This window comes from Pipistrellus kuhlii, unplaced genomic scaffold (assembly GCF_014108245.1).
Source record: "Pipistrellus kuhlii isolate mPipKuh1 unplaced genomic scaffold, mPipKuh1.p scaffold_m20_p_4, whole genome shotgun sequence".
Lineage (NCBI taxonomy): Eukaryota > Metazoa > Chordata > Mammalia > Chiroptera > Vespertilionidae > Pipistrellus > Pipistrellus kuhlii.
In genome coordinates this window covers 73,207,039-73,224,651 of record NW_023425540.1, presented here as the reverse complement: position 1 = coordinate 73,224,651, position 17,613 = coordinate 73,207,039, and the positions used below count along the sequence as shown (strand labels likewise).

Sequence of the window (17,613 nt, the reverse complement as noted above, 5' to 3'; positions counted from 1 at the left end):
GCTGAGTCAAGGGAGGGTTGGGACAAGGGAAGGTTGGGACGAGGGAGGGAGCAGCGGCTCTGGGGCCTGATCCGGGCAGGAATTGCGCATCATCAAGGCTGGAAGACGAGGTCCCAGGGCAGGGACCCAACAAAGGACCCAGTCGGGGGTGTGGACACGGAGCCGCGCCCCCAGAGGCTGAGCCGGGCTGAGCCCCGGGGGGGCGGGGCGCGCGGGGCGGGGCCGGGCGAGGGGCCGGGCCGGGGTCCCGGGGGCCGGGGCGGGGCCGGGCGGGCGCTGCGCAGCCGCAGGGCGGCCGCCGCGCATGCGGGGCTCTCTGGGCTGCAGCCGGCGCCGCAGCCACTCCCGGGAGCATGAAGGACCGAACCCAGGAGCTCCGCACGGTGAGTCCGGCCCCCGCGCGCCGCCGCCCGCCGCCCGCCCGCGCGGGGCCGCTCCTCGCCCGGCTCCGGGGGTCACCGGGCAGCCAGCCACCCCTGCGTCCTCGCCCCGGTCCGGGGGGAGCGTGGGGGAGCCGGGAGCCCGGACCCCCCGGCGGATTCCACCCCTCCGACCCCCTCGGGGTCACGGCCGGCGCGAGCTCGGTCCCGCCGGCCCGCGGGCTGGAGGTTGGAGCCCAGGGTCCTCGGTGAACTTTTGGGCGCCTCCTTGTTTGGGGGGGGTGGGGTGGTCGGAGGGGTAGGCATCGGCTGTGGATGGCGGGGCAGAAGCCTGACCTCTGTCCCGGCCCGCGGGCAAGCCCAGCCTCTGCCCCCGCACGGCGCCTGGTGCTGGCCCTCCTGCACCCGCTCCGGGTGGACACACGGCCTGGTCGCGGCGGGAAGGGGCCCCGCTCCGGGGGTGCAGTGGGACCGGCGGTCGGGTGGGGCCGGGCTCCGTGGAGGACGCCACTCGGAGCCTCCTAGCTTTCCCCATCACCTTCCATCACCTCCGTCACCTCCATCACCTCCCGTCACCTGTAGCGCCCGTCACTTGTGGCTCCCCACCCGATCGAGATGGGGATCAGACCCGCCCCCGGTCCACCTTCGTGGCCTCCGGGCAGCCCGCCACAGCTTTTCCAGACCCTTCCTGGATTCTCCGGTCAGATTCGGACCTGAACCCGTTTTCCACCTGGGTCTCAGAAACCCTCGGGGTGTGTCTCCTGGGGCGGGGTTTAGGGGAGTAGTGGGGTGCGCCAAGGTTCTGAGTTAGCGCCCACCCTCTCCCGGACCCGATAGCGACCCCTGCCGCCTGCTCCTCTGAAACCCGCGCCCTCCCCAGGCCTCTGCCTTGCAGCTAGAGGTTTGCCCTTAGGGATGGCAGGACGGCAGGCCTGGGGGGTGGGGGGTGGAGGTGAGGAGGGAGTGGGAGCTGGGGGGAGTGACGAAAAATGAAGCCTGCCTGTAGCTCTAGACCAGGTTGAGTTGTGTCTGGTTCCCTGTCTGACAGCCCTGCTGCTAGGCCTTGTCGGCTGTTGTCTGGGGGAGCCTTAGGTCAGTGGCTCTCCAGAACCCCACTCCTGCTGCCCGCCTTGAAGCCAGAGACCTCGATCCCCTCATGTGGAAAGTTTCAAGTGTCCTTTGGGTTTGTCCTCACTGCCCAGAGGTTCCCCGTGTTCGTTTGTGCCTGGGACTGGGACCTTTCATTCCTGCCTTCATTTCCCCCGTGCTCTGGCCGCCAGCCCCTGCTCTACCAATTACCCTGAGTGCCCAGTCCCCAGGGTAAACCCCGGGAGGTTTCACAGGAAGAAGATGGTCCCTCATGCCCTGTGTATTGTCTAAACACCTCCCTGCCAGCCCATGTGGTTGCCCTTGGGTTTCCTGTGCTGCGTCGAGTCAGGAGGAGTTATCTTTGCATTGAACGGTCTTATGGTGCTTCTGCTGATGTTTGGGCGCCTGGCGGGACAGATAAGAGTACACGTGGCCACCAGTGGTCAGAGGGAGCACAGTCCTCCACATTGGACAGGACCTCTGGTTCATTAGCCTTTATCCCCTCTGCTGAAGGGGAAACTGAGGCACAAGGGAGAAGCAGGTGGCTTACCTTGTAGGTCAAGAGGGCTGGTAGAAAGGGGTTTTGCCGAGTCCTGAAGACAGGCAGACTTAGGCCTGATTGGGACAGGGCGACCCCCAGGAGAGCTTGAGTTGTAGAGAGCTCAAGCCCAGGTCTGTTGCTCTGGTAGGTGTCTCTCTGACCCTCTTCTTTCCCACCCCACAGCAGCCCCAGTGTGCCCTTAAATGGTAAGAACTGGTTTCTCTGTGAATCAACTGAGGGTTCCTCTCCCAACCCCAGCCCTCTGGTATTTCGAGCCCATGGATGCTGCCATACTTACGCTGGGAGGCATGCCCAGTAGGGGTTTCTAGCAGCCTTGATGGGGTGCTGGCAGGAAGCCACAATGGTGGGGTGGGACCGTTGGGGGCTGCCATTCCCACAAGTTTCCCTTTGAGCCTCAAGTCCCCATCTATGAAGTGGAGATAGGAAAACCTAGAACCCAGATTCTTAGGGCAAGAGGCGCAGCTCCTCCAGTCTCCTGACCCTGACTCCATATTTGGGGGGAGACTTGCAGGGGTCAGAATTTTCAGATCAGAATCCCCAGGAACCACGAGGCCAGAACTTCCCAGCCAGGTGTTCCCCAGCTGCTCCAGTGCGTTGGACAGAGGTGGTATTTGGGGTAACAGCTCCCACCCCCTCAGCCCTTCTTCCTCCCCCTTCTCCCCCCTTCCCCACCCAATGCCACCACATTTGGAAGGAAGGCCCGTTATTGATAAACGTCACACTTGGTAAAGGAGCTGGCACGTGTCCTTGGCACTCTGCAGGCCAGGTGCAGCCCTCCAGCCTTCTCCGGCCTCCTCCTCTCATACGGAAAGTGACGGGATCTTCAGGGTCAACACTGTAGGCAGCCCTCAGAGATCAGAAGGGCAACCGGAGGCTTCAAAGGGACAAACAAGCCCAGAGTCCTACAACCTGGGAGACTTTCTTAAAAATATAGATTTTATTGATTTTTTTTTTCCTTTTTTTTTACACAGAGAGGAAGGGAGAGGGTAGAGAGCTAGAAACATCGATGAGAGAGAGAAACATCGATCAGCTGCCTCCTGCACACGCCCCACCGGGGATGTGCCCGCAACCAAGGTACATGCCCCAGACCGGAATCAAACCTGGGACCCCTCAGTCTGCAGTCCGACGCTCTATTCACTGAGCCAAACCTGCCAGGGCCCCGGGAGACTTCTGAGGCAAGGTGTCTCAGGCAGCCCTGCCTGGCATGCAGCTGCCTCCGTTCCCCAATTCGGAAGTCTCCCTGGCTTCCTCTCCCAGAACTTCTTGGAGCGGATCCATCCCTCCCTGGACCCAAACACTGTTTATCTGCATGCTGGGCGGTGTGGGGCACAAGGGACCTGCTGCAGGAGCCAGAGAACAGGGAGAAGGGGGAGCTGGGGGTGCCAGACCTGGGAAGAAACCTGCATGGAAGATTGGGACTTGGGATGACTCAGGAGGAGGAGTTTGATATGAAGGGGGGGGGGGGGGGGGGGAGAAAGGTGGTCCTAAAGGAGGGACCAGACAGAGTGAGGACACGCAGAGAGAGAATGGTGGGTGGTCATGACACCTGGACTAGAGTGGGCCCAGCCCACTGGAGCCGCTGGGGAAGCCCTGGATGGGAAACCCAGTGTCCCCCTTGGCCCACCAGTTTCTCTCTTCTCTCTCACTGGTGGGAAGGGACTGGGAGTCCTCGAGCAATAACAGGCCAGTTTGTACAGGCCCAGGGGAGCATCTCCCTCCTCTCTCCTATTACCTCCTTCGGGTTTCCCAAAAGAAGCAATGTATTTGAGCACATTTTCATCTGGGATGCAGCTGAGATGTTCTTTGGGGACCATCTAGTCCAACCTCATAGCTTACAAATGGGAAAACAGGCCCAGAAAGGGCCAGGAGTTTACCCAAGGTCACACCATATCTAAGGGCAGAGCCCAGCCCCGATCCATGGCCTGAAACTGCCTGAGCTCCCCTAAGGCCCTGTTAAGAGAAGGGATCTGAAGGAGGAGGGGTTACACAGGACCGGGAGAGGCCTAGGGATCGGCCTGGAGAGCCCTCTTTCCTGGAGACTCAGCGTGGCCGAGAGGGAACAGGCTCTGGACCTCTCTCCTGTAGTGATCCTGACTTTGATTAGTCATTAAAAGGAAGAAGGGGAAAAAATAGCCGTGAGGCAGACAACAGCAACTCCTACTCAGTAGGAATGAATCAACCCTGCCGGCTGGCCTGCCGCCATCCCTGGGGACTGGCCCGCAGGCGCAGGCGCCTCTTGGAGGAATCAAAGGCTTGTTTCCTGGAATCCTGGAGCCTCTGACAGGTGAGACCACCAGGGCGGCCTGGCCTCCACCAGGGGAAGCTTAGGGTGTCCTGCCAGGGGCTCCAGCGGTGCCTTCTCATGCTGTGATGGGGGCAGTACCCCCTCCCACCCGACAGGTATTTATTCCTGGAGGTGGTGAGGCTGGAGCTGAGACAGCCCGCCTGTCAGAAAGGAGTGAGACCAGACCAACAGTGAGTTCTCAGTCCTGAGTGGCCTCCCCAGCCCCAACCCCCAAAATTCTGATCTGAACTCTCTGGGGTAGGACCCTGAAAGGTTTTTGTTTTTTTGTTTTGTTTTCAAATCCTGCCAAGGGATGCTGGTGCTGGACCAGGGTTGAGAACCATTGAGAGATGAACAGAAAGCACCAGGACAGATGGAATGTTAGTGGGATGTGAGAGGAGGAGGAAGTGTAGATGTTTCCAGGTTCTGACTTGAGGAGCCTTTGGGAACAGGGGTTCTCAGCAGGGAGTTTCCGAGGAGGAAGTTCGGAGAAAGAGGCGGAGCCTAGTGTTGGGCAGGTGGCAGGCAGGATGCCCACATGTCTTGGTGGACTGATCTCGAGGTCGTTTGGACCTTCAGGCTTGTGATTGCTCCCTGGCTCAAGCTGCCAGTTCCATGCCGAAGCCTCCCAAGTCCCCCGTTCCAACCCAGTCCTCTTCAGAGCTGTGACTGCCACTCGGAGAGGGTGGGTGGATTCCCAAGGGAAGTTGAGGCCCTAATTCCCATTCAACAAATACCCACTTTACGTTTGTGTATGGTTTTCCCTCTGGTCAGCCCAGGGCACTAGGAAGAGGGTGTGCCAGCCTAGTTCCCAGTTCCTTTTGGTCAGGAGTATGTGTCTGTATTGGGGCAGGGAGGTAGGGGTGCTGGCATCCTACATCCTTGTCCTTTATTCAGTGTCCAGTGAGGACCGATTAAGGGTCTGCATTAATCTGGAGACATTTCTAAGAAAGGTGCTACAGGGCTCTGGCCCAGATGTGGATGAGGTTGCAGGGGTCAACAGACTCACAAACCACATGGATCGGAACAAATGAAGAAATGAAATAAAAAAGTTCCTTTACTTGAGGCCTTCCTTGGCAGGAAGTGCTATCGGATCGCTTATGTGTTCAGTTTGCATCCTGCACTACAGGGGAAGACAGAGGTCAGACTGAACAAGCCAGGGGCAGGAGCTATAATTTAGGGCCCCTGAGAAAGATCTGAAGGGGAGGGAATGGTGAACCTGAGGGGGGAAAAACCCAAGTAGAAAATGGATGCTGCCTTCCAATTTTTGGCAGAGTCAGCTGAGGGAGAGGGCACCAAAAAGTGGCCTGGGTCCAAAACCAGGAAAGGGAAGGACTTCCTAACAATTGGGGCTGCCCACGATGGGCAGAGCTGCCTGGGGAAGCTAATGCGCTCACCGTCACAGGAAGGGTGCAAGCTGAGGCTGGAAGCTGGGGCTACAGTGACTTTTCAGATCCCTTAGGGCCTGATAGTCTGTGGCTCTGGCTCCAGTAGGAATGTGAATAGGGTATGGGGAGCCAGAGGAGCAAGATACTGTTCCAAGGGAGCTGGGAAGGCTTCTGGAAGGAGGTGGCATCTAAGGATGAGAATGTCAGGGTCATGGAATCAGCATCCCAGGCAGAGGGAACTGCATGGGAAAGCAGGGAGGACATAGGGTGGATTGTGGAGGTAGGGAGCTTGTTATAGGTGGGGTGTGCTGGGGTCAGATTTCGGGCTGGGGCGGCGAGGTGAAGAGGAGGGTGAAAAGTCCTAAGGAAGTAGGACTTAGGAAGGAAGGGGCCCTGCGGGATCCCCTTTCACGTCCCAGGTGGTTCAGCATTCAGGTTCAGGGTCTGGTTCTGGAGGAGGCCGCACACAAATGAAAGAGACTAGAAAAGTATTAATTGGGTGATATTTGGGGCCAGTCGGGAGCCCACCTCTATGGGGAGGACTATACCTTTTTTTTTCTTTTTCTTTTTTTAATATATTTTATTGATTTTTTACAGAGAGGAAGAGAGAGGGACAGAGAGTTAGAAACATCGATGAGAGAGAATCATCGACCAGTTGACTCTTGCACGCCCCCCCCCCCCCACACACACACATTGGGGATGTGCCCACAACCAAGGTACATGCCCTTGACTGGAATCAAACCTGGGACCTTTCATTCCGCAGGCTGACGCTCTATCCACTGAGCCAAACCGGTTTCGGCAGGACTACACCTTTTTATTAAGATTTGGGATCTACCCATAGAGGCAGGCAATTCCAGTAATAGCTAATCAGCAAGGATTTACATAAGATTGACAGGTGGAAGTTGCTTCAGCTACCACTGTCTCAACTAGATAGTGAGTGTGCGGCTCTGACCTTTCAGGGCTTCTCAGGCTAACCAGCCTTCGGGTTCCTTGCCCACACCTCTCTGCTAGTGGGGGCAATGGCCGGTTTCCGACAGGTCCCCGAGCATCCCCTCTAAGGTTTGCTTGGAGCCCTGGTTGGTTTGACCAAAGCTGCAAGGTCAGGCTTTAAACCCTCCAGTTTGTCTTTGGGTTCCATCTGGATGCCCCAACCTGGTGCCCCAGTCAGACCCCAGCCCAGGGTGTGCCATGCCCCAGCCCTGCCCTCCTAGATAGAGAGCCTAGAGGAGGGCCCTCCTGCCAACCTCCTTTTGTTGGAGAAACTACCCAAGTCCAGCCTTCAATCTGGAGAGGCTGTGGAGGGAGCAGGCCAGCCTGGCTGGACATCTGAAGAAGACAGGAGACCGGACAGGGGCACAAGACCAATTCCTAGGGGTCTCGGGTAATGACTCATCTCTAGGGACTCAGGTGCCCTTGTCTTTAGCTCTAGCTAGTCACTGCTCTTCCTGGGAAGGGAGCTGAAAAATTCTCCTTCTGCCTCTTTGAGTCCACCCCGTCCTTCTTTGGGCACCAGAAGAACAGAGAGGGCAGGGCGCTGAATGGCTGGAGCTCCGAGGGTCACTTGCCAACCTGGCAAGCTGCCCAGGAAGGGGAACTAGGCTCTTCCAGGCTGCACTCTGCCTCAGTTTTCCTAGGGGTGGAGGGCTGAACGTGTGGAAACGGCTGCTCGATTCCCTGTGTCTCTGGGTGGGCTTGGTGGGGGAAGGGGAGCCACCTGGTAGCAGCTGCAGGCACTTGTGTGAGCCAGGATTTATTTTAGCTGCTGGGGGAGGAGGTGTGATCTCTTGATGAGAGGGGCCCCTCCAAGCTGTCTTCATACATCTCCTCGCCAAGCCCCATTTTGGTGGGTAGTGGGACCCCGAGCGCTCCAAGGGCACAGCCCTTCACAACATGCTGCACCTCCCCACCCTTCCTCGGCCCTCCCTCCCTGCAGGCAGGGGTCTCTGTCCCCATTTTGTGGAGAAGAGATAGACCCACAGCGTAAGTCCCTTCATTTCCCTATCACTTGACCTCTGCCTGCCTCTACCCTGGGCCCTGATGTAAGAGCGTGGAGGTGAGGGCCAGTGCCTAGCCAGCTAGTGCCTCCTCCCCTTGGGGCACTGAGAAGTGAAGAGGCGCGACAGAGCCTAAGAATCCCAGTCCGAAGGGCGACAGTCCTGCCCTGGATATCCTGGCCTTGGCTGTGGAGAGGGGGCTGACCGTGGCCGAGTCAAGGTATGGGGTGGACAGTAATGAGCATGGCCAGAATGCTGGGAAGTCACAGGTATAATTGTCCCACCCCGTGATGAGGGTGGCTTTTGTACACCTGCTCCTAAGGCGAGCCCCGGCCAAGTAACATGACTGGCCTCTTGTACCTGTTGGACCCAGCTCTGGTCAAGGTCCCATGTCAAGACTGACCAGGAGAGAGAGGATCCTGAGAGAACCGAGTTGGTTAAGCAGCATGGCAGAGCCTGGGACAAAGGAGTCTCTCTCAGGCATGGCTGGGGTGCTGTGGGGATGGCCTCGTGTGTGTCTGAACCAACCAGCCTTTTGGGAGGGAGGCAATGACATGCCCAGCCTGGAACAGCCCAGGCCTCCCCTTCCAGAGCCCTTGGGGGAACGACAGCGTGGAAACGCCTCGCCAGAGTGGACAACGCTGGCTTCCAGGTGGCCGGTCCCAGGCCAGGAGTTGTTTTAGCTACTGGGGGAAGAGGTGTGATCTCTGGATGAGAGGGGCTCCTCCAAGCTGTCTCCATAAATCTCCTCGCCAAGCCTCACCAGGGGCCAGTTGGGGCCCCGTGGCTGGAGACCAATCCCTGAGGTTTTCTTGCCCAGCCAATGGCAGGGCCTCCTGAGCAGCACCCTAGAGTGAGGGAGGCTCTGGGAGGACCACCGTCCTGTGGGGAAGGGGCAGGCCGCTGGGCAGGAGGAGTCCCTGGCTGGAGAAGGAGGCTTGGCCCTGTTACCAGCTTGATAGGCAAGGCCCCTCTCCTTATGCTGGGTCACCAGGGATCTTTCAGCTCTCCCAGGGCTGGGAGCTGAGGGCACAGCCAGGGCTCATCCTTGCCAAGAGGGCAGAGGGGCATGGCTGGACCCTGGACCTGTAACCTGCAAGCCTGCTGTACGTGGATGTCAGGCAGTTTGGGCCCCTGGTCCAGTGGTCTCACTACAGGTATGCTCATGTGTCCCCACCCCCGCGCAGGCCAAGGACAGCGATGATGACGATGATGTCACTGTCACCGTGGACCGAGACCGCTTCATGGATGAGTTCTTCGAACAGGTGGGAGCCAGCACACCAGTCTCTCCCCATACGCTGGCAGGCCTTGGGTGACCACATCTCAGCTCGGAGCCAGGCCTTGCACTTACACACCTGATCCTGGCTCAGTGGCCCTTGGCACCAATTAATGAACCTATTTTGAGAGTGAATAGACTGTAGCTCAGAGGGGAGCAAAGTTTAGGATTGGACCACTCCTCCTCACCCCGGTCTAGAAGGAACTTGGAGCAGCTATCCCCATTACCACTGGAAGCCTGGCCCTAAGCCTGCCTTCTGGCCCCGCTCTGGACAAGCCATAGGCCCGAGAGGCCCCGCCTGTGCATTTTCTCCTGATCCCCTGGCTTTGGTCTGCAGGTAGAGGAGATCCGAGGCTTCATTGACAAGATCTCCGAGAACGTGGAGGAGGTGAAGCGGAAGCACAGTGCCATCCTGGCCTCCCCCAACCCCGATGAGAGTGAGTGTGTAGGTGTGAGGGCTGGGTTGTAGGCCCCATAGGGCTCTCCAGAAAGGCGCTGCTGCCTGGCCAGGTTTGGGAGGGCTCTGTGAGAACCTCAGGAAACCGCTGTCCCAGGCCCAGGATGGAGGGAGGCGGGGGTCAGTGCCTAGTTCCATACGCTGGACCCAGGTCTCCCACAAATACTTGTGTGGTGGGAGGGGTGGCCCTCCAGAGCCCTGGGCGGGTCAGGCAGCCAGCCTGCCCTCCCTAAGGCCCTGGGCTGGCTGCAGCCCTGGGATTCTGGGAGGAAGGCAAGGAGAGGGAGCTTACGCTCATGAATAGGAGGCCTCTCAGCCTCGCCCCTCCCTTTTCCTTGCCTCCCTGGGGAGCAGATGGCATCTCTGAAGCAGCAACACTGTAGGAGGGCAAGCTGGCCAAGCAGGCAGAGCTTCCGGAAAGAGCTGGCAGCCTTGACATCTGGCCCTTGGTACCCTGGAGCCAGGCATTCTCAGGACTCCAGGAAGTCACCTCTGTCCCTCTGCACAGGGAGCCTGCGTGTGTCTGCATTCTGCCCTGTGCCCAGACAGGTCTCCCTGACCCAGCTGTCACAGTCTCTGTTGAGGTGTTGATTATGACACTATTATGTGCCAGGCTGACAACATGCAGGCTGGAGATCCCCTTCCCTCAGCCCCAAGGGCAGTGACGGGCCAGGGCCCTGCAAGGCACTTGGGCTTGCTTTCAGTTTCATCTCCAGCACTGCCTCCCTGTTCATGGCCCCTCACCCCCAGGCCCGCCCACAGACACCCTCAATTACCCAGGAACAAAAATCTCTTCATGGCCCCAAAGTGTGCTTGAACCCAAGACCAATGCCCCTTCAACCAAACACAGTGCCAAGCTCTTGGGAAGAAAAATAAGTGAACTGGAGCCTGGGTGACTGTCCCAGAAAGGGGCACAAAGGAGAGGAGAACCACCCAAAATAGGGCCTATCTCCAGTGCAGCCCCTTCTCCCCAGACCCAGAGGCTGGTCTGGGACAGCAGCATGCGACATGGTTTGTCTATGTCCCCAGGTGTATGTGGGTCAGTAGGTGTCAGTGATGGGTCACGGCGGGTGAGAAGGGGCTGATTATGGGGCAGGAACTGTAAACAGCTGGAGACTTGGCCTCTCACCTGCTGGAAGGTGGGGTGCCCGGTGGGGTGATGAACTGCCTAGCTCCTCCCGGCCTCCCTCGTGCTCTTCGGCATTTCTCCCCGTGTCGGTCGGTCGGCAGCGACCAGTTCAGAATTGTCACCTGTGAGCTGAGCAGTCAGGAGGTCGCTGACGTGGGCTGGTAAAGGGAAGGGTTCTAAGGCAAAGGCGAGGAGAGTTGAGGAGGAGTCAGGAGAAAAGATAGTGGCGAGTTGGGGGGGGCACTTTCCCGGGCTTAGGCTGGCTCTGCCTCCTCTGGGAGCTGCTGTCTGGACTGGGCTATTTTGGGTCTGAGCTAAAAAGGCTGAGACACTAGAGCAGCTGGTAACCAAGTTTTCCTTTGTTCGAGGGAGAGACTCCCTCCTCTGCTCCTTAAGCCCCCGACTCCACCTCACTCCTGTTCCACTGGGGAGTGGCCTCACCGACCCTCCACTGTGAACGCCCCTCCCCACCCCCATAGAAGAAGCCCCAGCCCTGGAGGCAAGCAGAGGGTGGATGGAAAAGGTTGCAGCCAGGAGCTCAGTTATGGTTTCTCTGGGACTAGAGGCTGCCCTGAGGCTGGGGTGCTGTCAGGACCCATTGTTCCACCCAGCAGCCAACTTGGTCCCCTTTTGCCAACCAATACCTCGCAGGGAATGAGGCAAGTTGGGCACCCTCATGGCTTCTACCAGCTTTAGGGGGATGATTCCATTTGGAACAAGGGCCAGAAACACCAGCTACCGACCTTCTTCAACTTCACCCTCTCATAGGCCCTGCTGCCTGCCACCTCCGGAGCCAACCATGCTCTTGGGGGCTCACCTTTTTGAAGCTCTACCCCACCCAGGCCAGGTGCCTCCTGCCCCTATCCACCCCCTGGGCACTCAGCAGTTGGCCTCCACTGAGTTCAGCATCCGGGGAGAGGGGCTTTGTGAATAGAACAAGGTTTGTCCCGCTCAGGGTGCTTGATGTAGGGGCCGGCTCTGCCTCCCTGGTCCCCGGCCCTGTCAGCCCTCCGGCTGGATGCTTGCCCCCTAGCCACCAGGTAATGCTAGGTGAGTTCACCTCCCCCACCCCCCCGCTTCGACTCAAGCAAGTATCAAGTAAAGGCTCCCCAGTGCCAACTCCAGCAACACCAGCTGCTCCACGATTATTTCTGCCTTAAATTTAGACCCATCTGTTATCTGCAGGGGGTGGGGGAGCCAGTGAGAGAAGAAGGGAGGCTCCTTGGAAAGCAGCATGAGAGGGGGTGAGGCTGCAGCTGGTATGGCCCCGGCCCAAGACTGGAGGGTGGGGCAGGCAGAACCTTACTCAAGGAGGAAGGAAGACCCAGGTCTGTCCAGAGCCCCCCTCCATGGGCCCCTTGTGAAGGAGGCTGGGCCTGGACATTGGCATGGGGGAACCCAGGGTGTCTACCCCCACCCCTTCTGCCTCCCCAGAGACGAAGGAGGAGCTGGAGGAACTCATGTCCGACATAAAGAAGACAGCAAACAAAGTGCGCTCCAAGTTGAAGAGTGAGTCTGGGCTCCAGCCTTGTCTAAGGTGGGGGGCATTCCAAGCCTGCTTCCTCCACGCTGCCCATGGGGTTCCATCAACCGTGAGGGGTACATTGGGTCTTGCTTTCCTTTATGAGGCTACCATCCTGTGCCACTCACTCCACAGCTGTCTTGTTGGCCTGAGTGTGCCAGGCTCTGGGCTGGCCTTTGGCTTCGTCCAGGAAATGCTCCACTCTGGGCCTTGTCCCCCATTTCACCCAAAGAGGATTAGAGGAGCAGCTCGCACTGCCTAGTTCCACACAGAGCCTCCATATGGTTGTGTGAGCATAGAGGTGCAGGCCTGGAATACACAGACCTCGGGCTGTGTACCCTGCAGGTGGCGACCACCTGACCCTTTCCACTCGGGACATGGCCCCATGTTGGGTGTACAGCCTTCCTGGACAGGAGAGAGACAGCATGGGCCTGCGCACTGGGCCTGACACATAGTAGGTACTCACACTGAGAGGCGTGTGAGTGCCTATGTGCATTCACCTACTCATGCATCATGCCTAGAAGGTCCTGGCTGGCTCCTCCTCCATCAATGCCTGGCCCTCCTTTTTCCTCTGGTTCCCATGTGCTCCCATTTACAGGCCACACAAGTCTGCCCAGGGGAGTTCCTAAGCCAGATCCTCAAGTGTGCGGGTTGGGGGGTCAGTGGTGAATGGGGCAGATTATGGCTCAGCAGCCATCTGTTCCTCCAGGCATCGAGCAGAGCATCGAGCAGGAGGAAGGCCTGAACCGGTCCTCCGCTGACCTGAGGATCCGGAAGACACAGGTGGGGGCTGGACCTTGTGAGTGGGCAGCTGGCCTCTGAGGCTCTTGGGCCACGCGGGGCTTGGGCCTGACACCTGTACCCCTGTCTTGGACCCCTAGCACTCCACGTTGTCCCGGAAGTTTGTGGAAGTCATGTCTGAGTACAATGCGACGCAGTGTGACTACAGGGAGCGCTGCAAAGGCCGGATACAGAGGCAGCTGGAGATCAGTAAGCTCAGGGGGTGGGGTCAGGGCTGAGGAGTGGGGCCAAGGCTGAGGTGCAGAGCAAGGCTGCTGCTGAGCTCCCTGGGTTGGGCTGCCACTCATTGTGACCCCTGCTTGCAGCTGGCCGTACCACAACCAGTGACGAACTAGAGGACATGCTGGAGAGTGGAAATCCGGCCATCTTTGCCTCCGGGGTGAGTGTGGCCCCCACCCTTCCCACTCCCACCAGGACCCTGGAGTGCATGGTATGGGCAGTATTTGGACATGGCCACTTTGTAAGACAGTTTTTAGAGAAGGACAAGCCCCAGGGAGGGGCAGAGACAGGTCGAGGTCATACAAACGTTAGTGGCAAATGTCTGGTTCCTCTCAGTTGGACCCGCTTCCTTGCTGCCCTGCCCATTTCACACCAGCTTGGGCCTCCTTCCACCAGCCTCAGGACCTTTTTTCCCTCTCGGAGGGCATGGTGCCCAGAGCCATCTCTAAGTTCAGGTGAAGCTCGGTTCTCTGCTGAGCAGAGGACTTCCTGAAGAAACTAGTTACAAGTGAGGAGTTTCAGAGTGTGGGTGTTAGGAGAAAATGGGGGACAGCTACATCCAGTGCAGGAAGAAGAACAGGAGGAGAGGGGACAGGAGAAAGGCAGTTTAAGATCTGGGTCCATGGGGCAGTCATCTTGGGCTCTATACACCATTGGTGATAAGAACTATCACTTAGCAGTTACTATGCACACACAGGTAGGGAGTATTAATAGCCCCATAGTACAAGTCAGAAATAGGGTCTCATAACAGCTAGTAAGAGCTGAGCAGAAAGTGGGAAGAGGGCTAAAGCCTCAGACCCTCCTTCCAGAACATTCTGCACAGGCCACTGCCCATTCTAGCTGCCTTTGTAGTTGGCTTCCTGCTGTCCTGGTCCCCATTCCCACCCCCTTCTGCAAGTTCCTGGGTCCCAGCTCATTATTCCCATCCCTAGATCATCATGGACTCCAGCATCTCCAAGCAGGCCCTGAGTGAGATTGAGACCCGGCACAGTGAGATCATTAAATTGGAGAACAGCATCCGTGAGCTGCACGACATGTTCATGGACATGGCCATGCTTGTGGAGAGCCAGGTGAGGGCCTGGGGCCCCACTGCCCTGCCCCCCAGCCCATGGCAGCACCCAGGTCTGCCCTAACCCCCACCCTTTCTGCCCAACACGCTGCCCTGCCTGGGAGGGACCGAATTTCCAGGTAACTAGCCACCTGCTATTGAAAATGCCTTCAGGGCCTCCCTCACCTAACGGCCCCTCTCTGCATGGCTCTGCTTGGCCCTCCAGGATCCCAAGCCCTGCATGGCACTACCCATCTTTCCCTGTCTTACCCACCAGCTGTTTGTCTTGTAGGCACTGTGTATGGGTATTTTTCTAGGAGCTGCAGATATAGCAGTGACCAGGACAGCTGAGGGCCTGCTTCCTGGAGCTAATGTTTGTTGGATGAAGAGCAGCATAAGCAAATGAAAACTGGAATATTCTCCAGTTGTGCCAAGTGCTCAGGAGATGTTAGAAGGCAGCATGGTGAGAGAGCAGTGGTTCTCAAACTTTTAAAGTGCCCAAGAATCACTTGGAGGGCTTGTTTTCTTGTTTCTGTTTCAATCTCCATTCCCCGATGAGTAGGTCGGGTTAAGAGCCTATGAATTTGCATTTCTAACAAGCTCAAGGGTGATGCAGATGCTACTAGTCCAAGGGTCACACTTGGAATACCATTTTGATAGGGAAGCCAGTTTGGATGGCATGCCTAGAGAAGGCCTCTCTAAGGAGGTAGGTGTTGAGCTCTGGAGCATCCCAGAGGAAGAATGAAGAGTTGGCCCAGGCAGAGGGACCAGCAACACCATGGTCCTGCCATATTTGAGGAGCGAAAGGAGGTCCATGCAGCTGGAGCACAGGGGCAGCTGGAGATGAGCGAGACAGGGGGGCCTTGGCAGATGAAGTCTCTTCTGGATTGGCAGGTCGGATGTATGGGAATGTGTGACCCGAGTCAGGAAGCAGGGAGGTCACGAGGATGCTGCTGCTGCCATCCCAGTGAGATTAGGGTGACTTGGATGCCTGTGGAAGCGATGGACTTGGAGAGCTTCAGTTGTCAGCATGCTGTTGCTGGGAATTTGGGGCAGTGCCAAGAGGAAGATGATAAGATGTGGCTGGGCGGGGTCGGTGGAGGGCCTTCAAGGTTGAAGACCAAATACAGAGCTGGACAAAACCGTCAGGCCCACAGATGGAAAGGGGGCCTCACTGGTCACCTGTGATCTGTGGCCACAGTCAGGCCCACCTGCACCAGGCACTAAGGTTAGGGCCCCAGCTGAGTGTTCTTTGCATGTCCCCATGCCCTTGGCTGAGACTGCATGGCTAGTTCCCTCCCTAGGATGGCTGGCTACCCTGCAGGGAGAGGCCGGAGCTACCAGGGGTGCCTGGGCTGCAGGACACAGGTGAGAAGCGTACCCCATCCTCCTCACACTCCTCTCTCTCTCTAATCTCAGGGCACTTTCCTAAAGTCCTGCCTCAAGCCCCCTCTGAGCCTGAGGGCGGCCCTCTGGAACTTGGGTGCCCCTGGCCCTGCAGGGGGAGATGATTGACAGGATCGAGTACAACGTGGAGCAGTCGGTGGACTACGTGGAGAGGGCCGTGTCTGACACCAAAAAGGCTGTCAAGTACCAGAGCAAGGCGCGCCGGGTCAGTAGCCCCAACTCTACCCAACCACATTTCCTGCACACCCGTTAGTGACCACAGATCCCGCCTCACTGTGCCTCTGCCCCACTTCTCCCAGGTTCCAGTGCCTCATTTTAACCATCCTCAGGCCCATTCCAGGTCATCACCTTCCCTCCACATTAGCCCCCGATTCTCGAACTCTCAGTCCTCTTCCCCCCATAGCCCCGACCCCCTAAAAGCTCGGCCCACTTCCAGCCTCTCCCATGCTCTGAGGCCTTTCCTTCCCGCTTCTCTGGTGCAGAAGAAGATCATGATCATCATCTGCTGTGTGGTCCTGGGCATCGTCATTGCCTCTATCTTTGGAGGTATCTTTGGATAGAAACTAGCCCCACCTGCCTCTCCACTCTGGATGGTCCACACTAAGGAAGCTCCTTGGCTGCTGACTCCCTTTGGCTCGGAGCCCCCTCCTTTCTTTGCCATGGGGCCCCTCCATACCCACCCTGCCCTGAGCCGTCATGTGCATGATCTTTGTAACAGTTTGTCTATACAAGAGGCAGAGGGGAACCAGGCTGGGAGACCACCAGCGGGGTGGGGATCGGGTCAGCAAGGGACAGACTCAGGCCCTGGCCTGGCTGCCTCACCCTTCCAGGCAGAGCTGCCCAGGTAGCCATGTTCCCACTTCCTCTGCCTTCAGTAATTCCACTCTTAACCTGGGGCCTGCCCTCTCCCTGCATCAAGGCTCTCTCTACCCCAACCTTGCCTCCTGCTGATCCAACCATCTATCCTGTCCTCTCCAGCTGTCCCCCGTAAGCCCAGCCCCCTGAGGGGTGGGGATCAGCTGGCCACATGGTGCTGCTTTTCAGGTTAGGGGAGGGAGGGATGGCCCTGAGAGACAGCCCAGCTCTAAGCCTCTAACAGCCAGTCACTGCCAGGGAGGCTCAGGGTGTTGTGGCCAGGTAGCTTCTGGCTGTCAAGACCAGGTTCTCTCCCCTGCCTAGGGGCAGAGTCCAACAGGTCTTCGGCTGCCTCAACCTCCCCACATCCCTAGAGCCCCAGGAGCAACCCCCCTGGGCTATGCCTGACCCCAGACAACATTCTGGAAGAGGCTGGCTGGTGCCTGGTCTCTAGCCACCCTTAGAGCCAGGGAAACAGATCAGACCTGTCAGGCCAAGCCCACAGCCTGGACCAGCCATTCTCCCCAGCAGGCCTTAGCCGGGTCCTCAAGCCATTGTGTGTTGCATGTTTGGGACTGTAGTCCCCACTCTTGTGCTCTGGGAAGTCAGATGTTACTTCAGGCCTGCAGTCATGTCCTGCCCTTGCTGTTCCCCACTGATGTGCCACATGAGTGTCAGGTGTCTTGGATGCAGTATTCAGCAGCCAGCCAGGGAGGGGTACCTCTCCCCCCACCATCTCGGGGCTTCTCAAGTCAGAAACATGCCCTCACTTCAAGACCCCTCTCTTCCTTGTTGACAGGCAAGGAGTGTGCATGCGAGTGCATGCAATAGGGGATGGGGCCATGTCCAAGCCCCACCTTTCCTCAGCTTTGCTCCTGTCCAGTGACTGTGACCACTGTCCGCGTGTTGCCTTCTTTAACGACTTCCCTCCCCTCCTTTACCCCTTCACCAAAGGTCTTGGTACAACCAGCTGCCTGTTTTGTGAAATTTTTATGTAGAATAAACATTTGTATCTGTACCGTGCCTCTGCTCTAGATTTCTTACAATGGCATGGCCTTAGGACTTAAAGATGAACATGTATAACAATATGGGGAAGGGGCTCAGAGGGCAAATGATCCCAGCCTCCTTCCTCAGGCCAATAGGTACTTTGCATACATTTCATCCTGCCCATCCTTCCTAAATCTGCCTAAATTAAAGAAATC

The 17,613-nt window shown here is 57.9% G+C and overlaps 1 protein-coding gene across 3 annotated transcripts; it reads left to right on the top strand.

Annotated features, from left to right (window-relative positions):
- The first annotated feature begins 230 nt into the window (after positions 1 to 230).
- Positions 231 to 17,429, top strand: STX1A (syntaxin 1A). 3 transcript variants are annotated; one of them, XR_004983148.2, is made up of 10 exons: positions 232 to 383; positions 8,885 to 8,962; positions 9,311 to 9,410; positions 11,994 to 12,068; positions 12,791 to 12,864; positions 12,963 to 13,071; positions 13,188 to 13,261; positions 14,034 to 14,171; positions 15,569 to 15,761; positions 16,039 to 17,429. XR_004983148.2 is itself a non-coding variant. In XM_036411058.2 (10 exons), exons 1-10 carry the CDS (start codon positions 354 to 356, stop codon positions 16,114 to 16,116), a joined length of 867 nt encoding a protein of 288 aa, XP_036266951.1. In that variant the 5' UTR covers positions 232 to 353; the 3' UTR covers positions 16,117 to 17,429. The 3 variants fall into 3 exon arrangements, 1 of the variants encoding a protein (XP_036266951.1); XM_036411058.2 differs by having other exon boundaries at positions 15,651 to 15,761; XR_006739659.1 differs by lacking the exon at positions 16,039 to 17,429 and having other exon boundaries at positions 231 to 383; positions 14,034 to 14,289.
- The last annotated feature ends 184 nt before the right edge of the window (positions 17,430 to 17,613 follow it).

Bases quoted from the DNA above. Each gene is read 5' to 3' on its own strand.
- STX1A (XM_036411058.2), top strand. From the start codon at position 354: ATGAAGGACCGAACCCAGGAGCTCCGCACG. The intron at 9,411-11,993 runs GTGAGTGTGTAG...CTGCCTCCCCAG, and splicing joins CTCCCCCAACCCCGATGAGA to AGACGAAGGAGGAGCTGGAG. The intron at 14,172-15,650 runs GTGAGGGCCTGG...CTGGCCCTGCAG, and splicing joins CCATGCTTGTGGAGAGCCAG to GGGGAGATGATTGACAGGAT.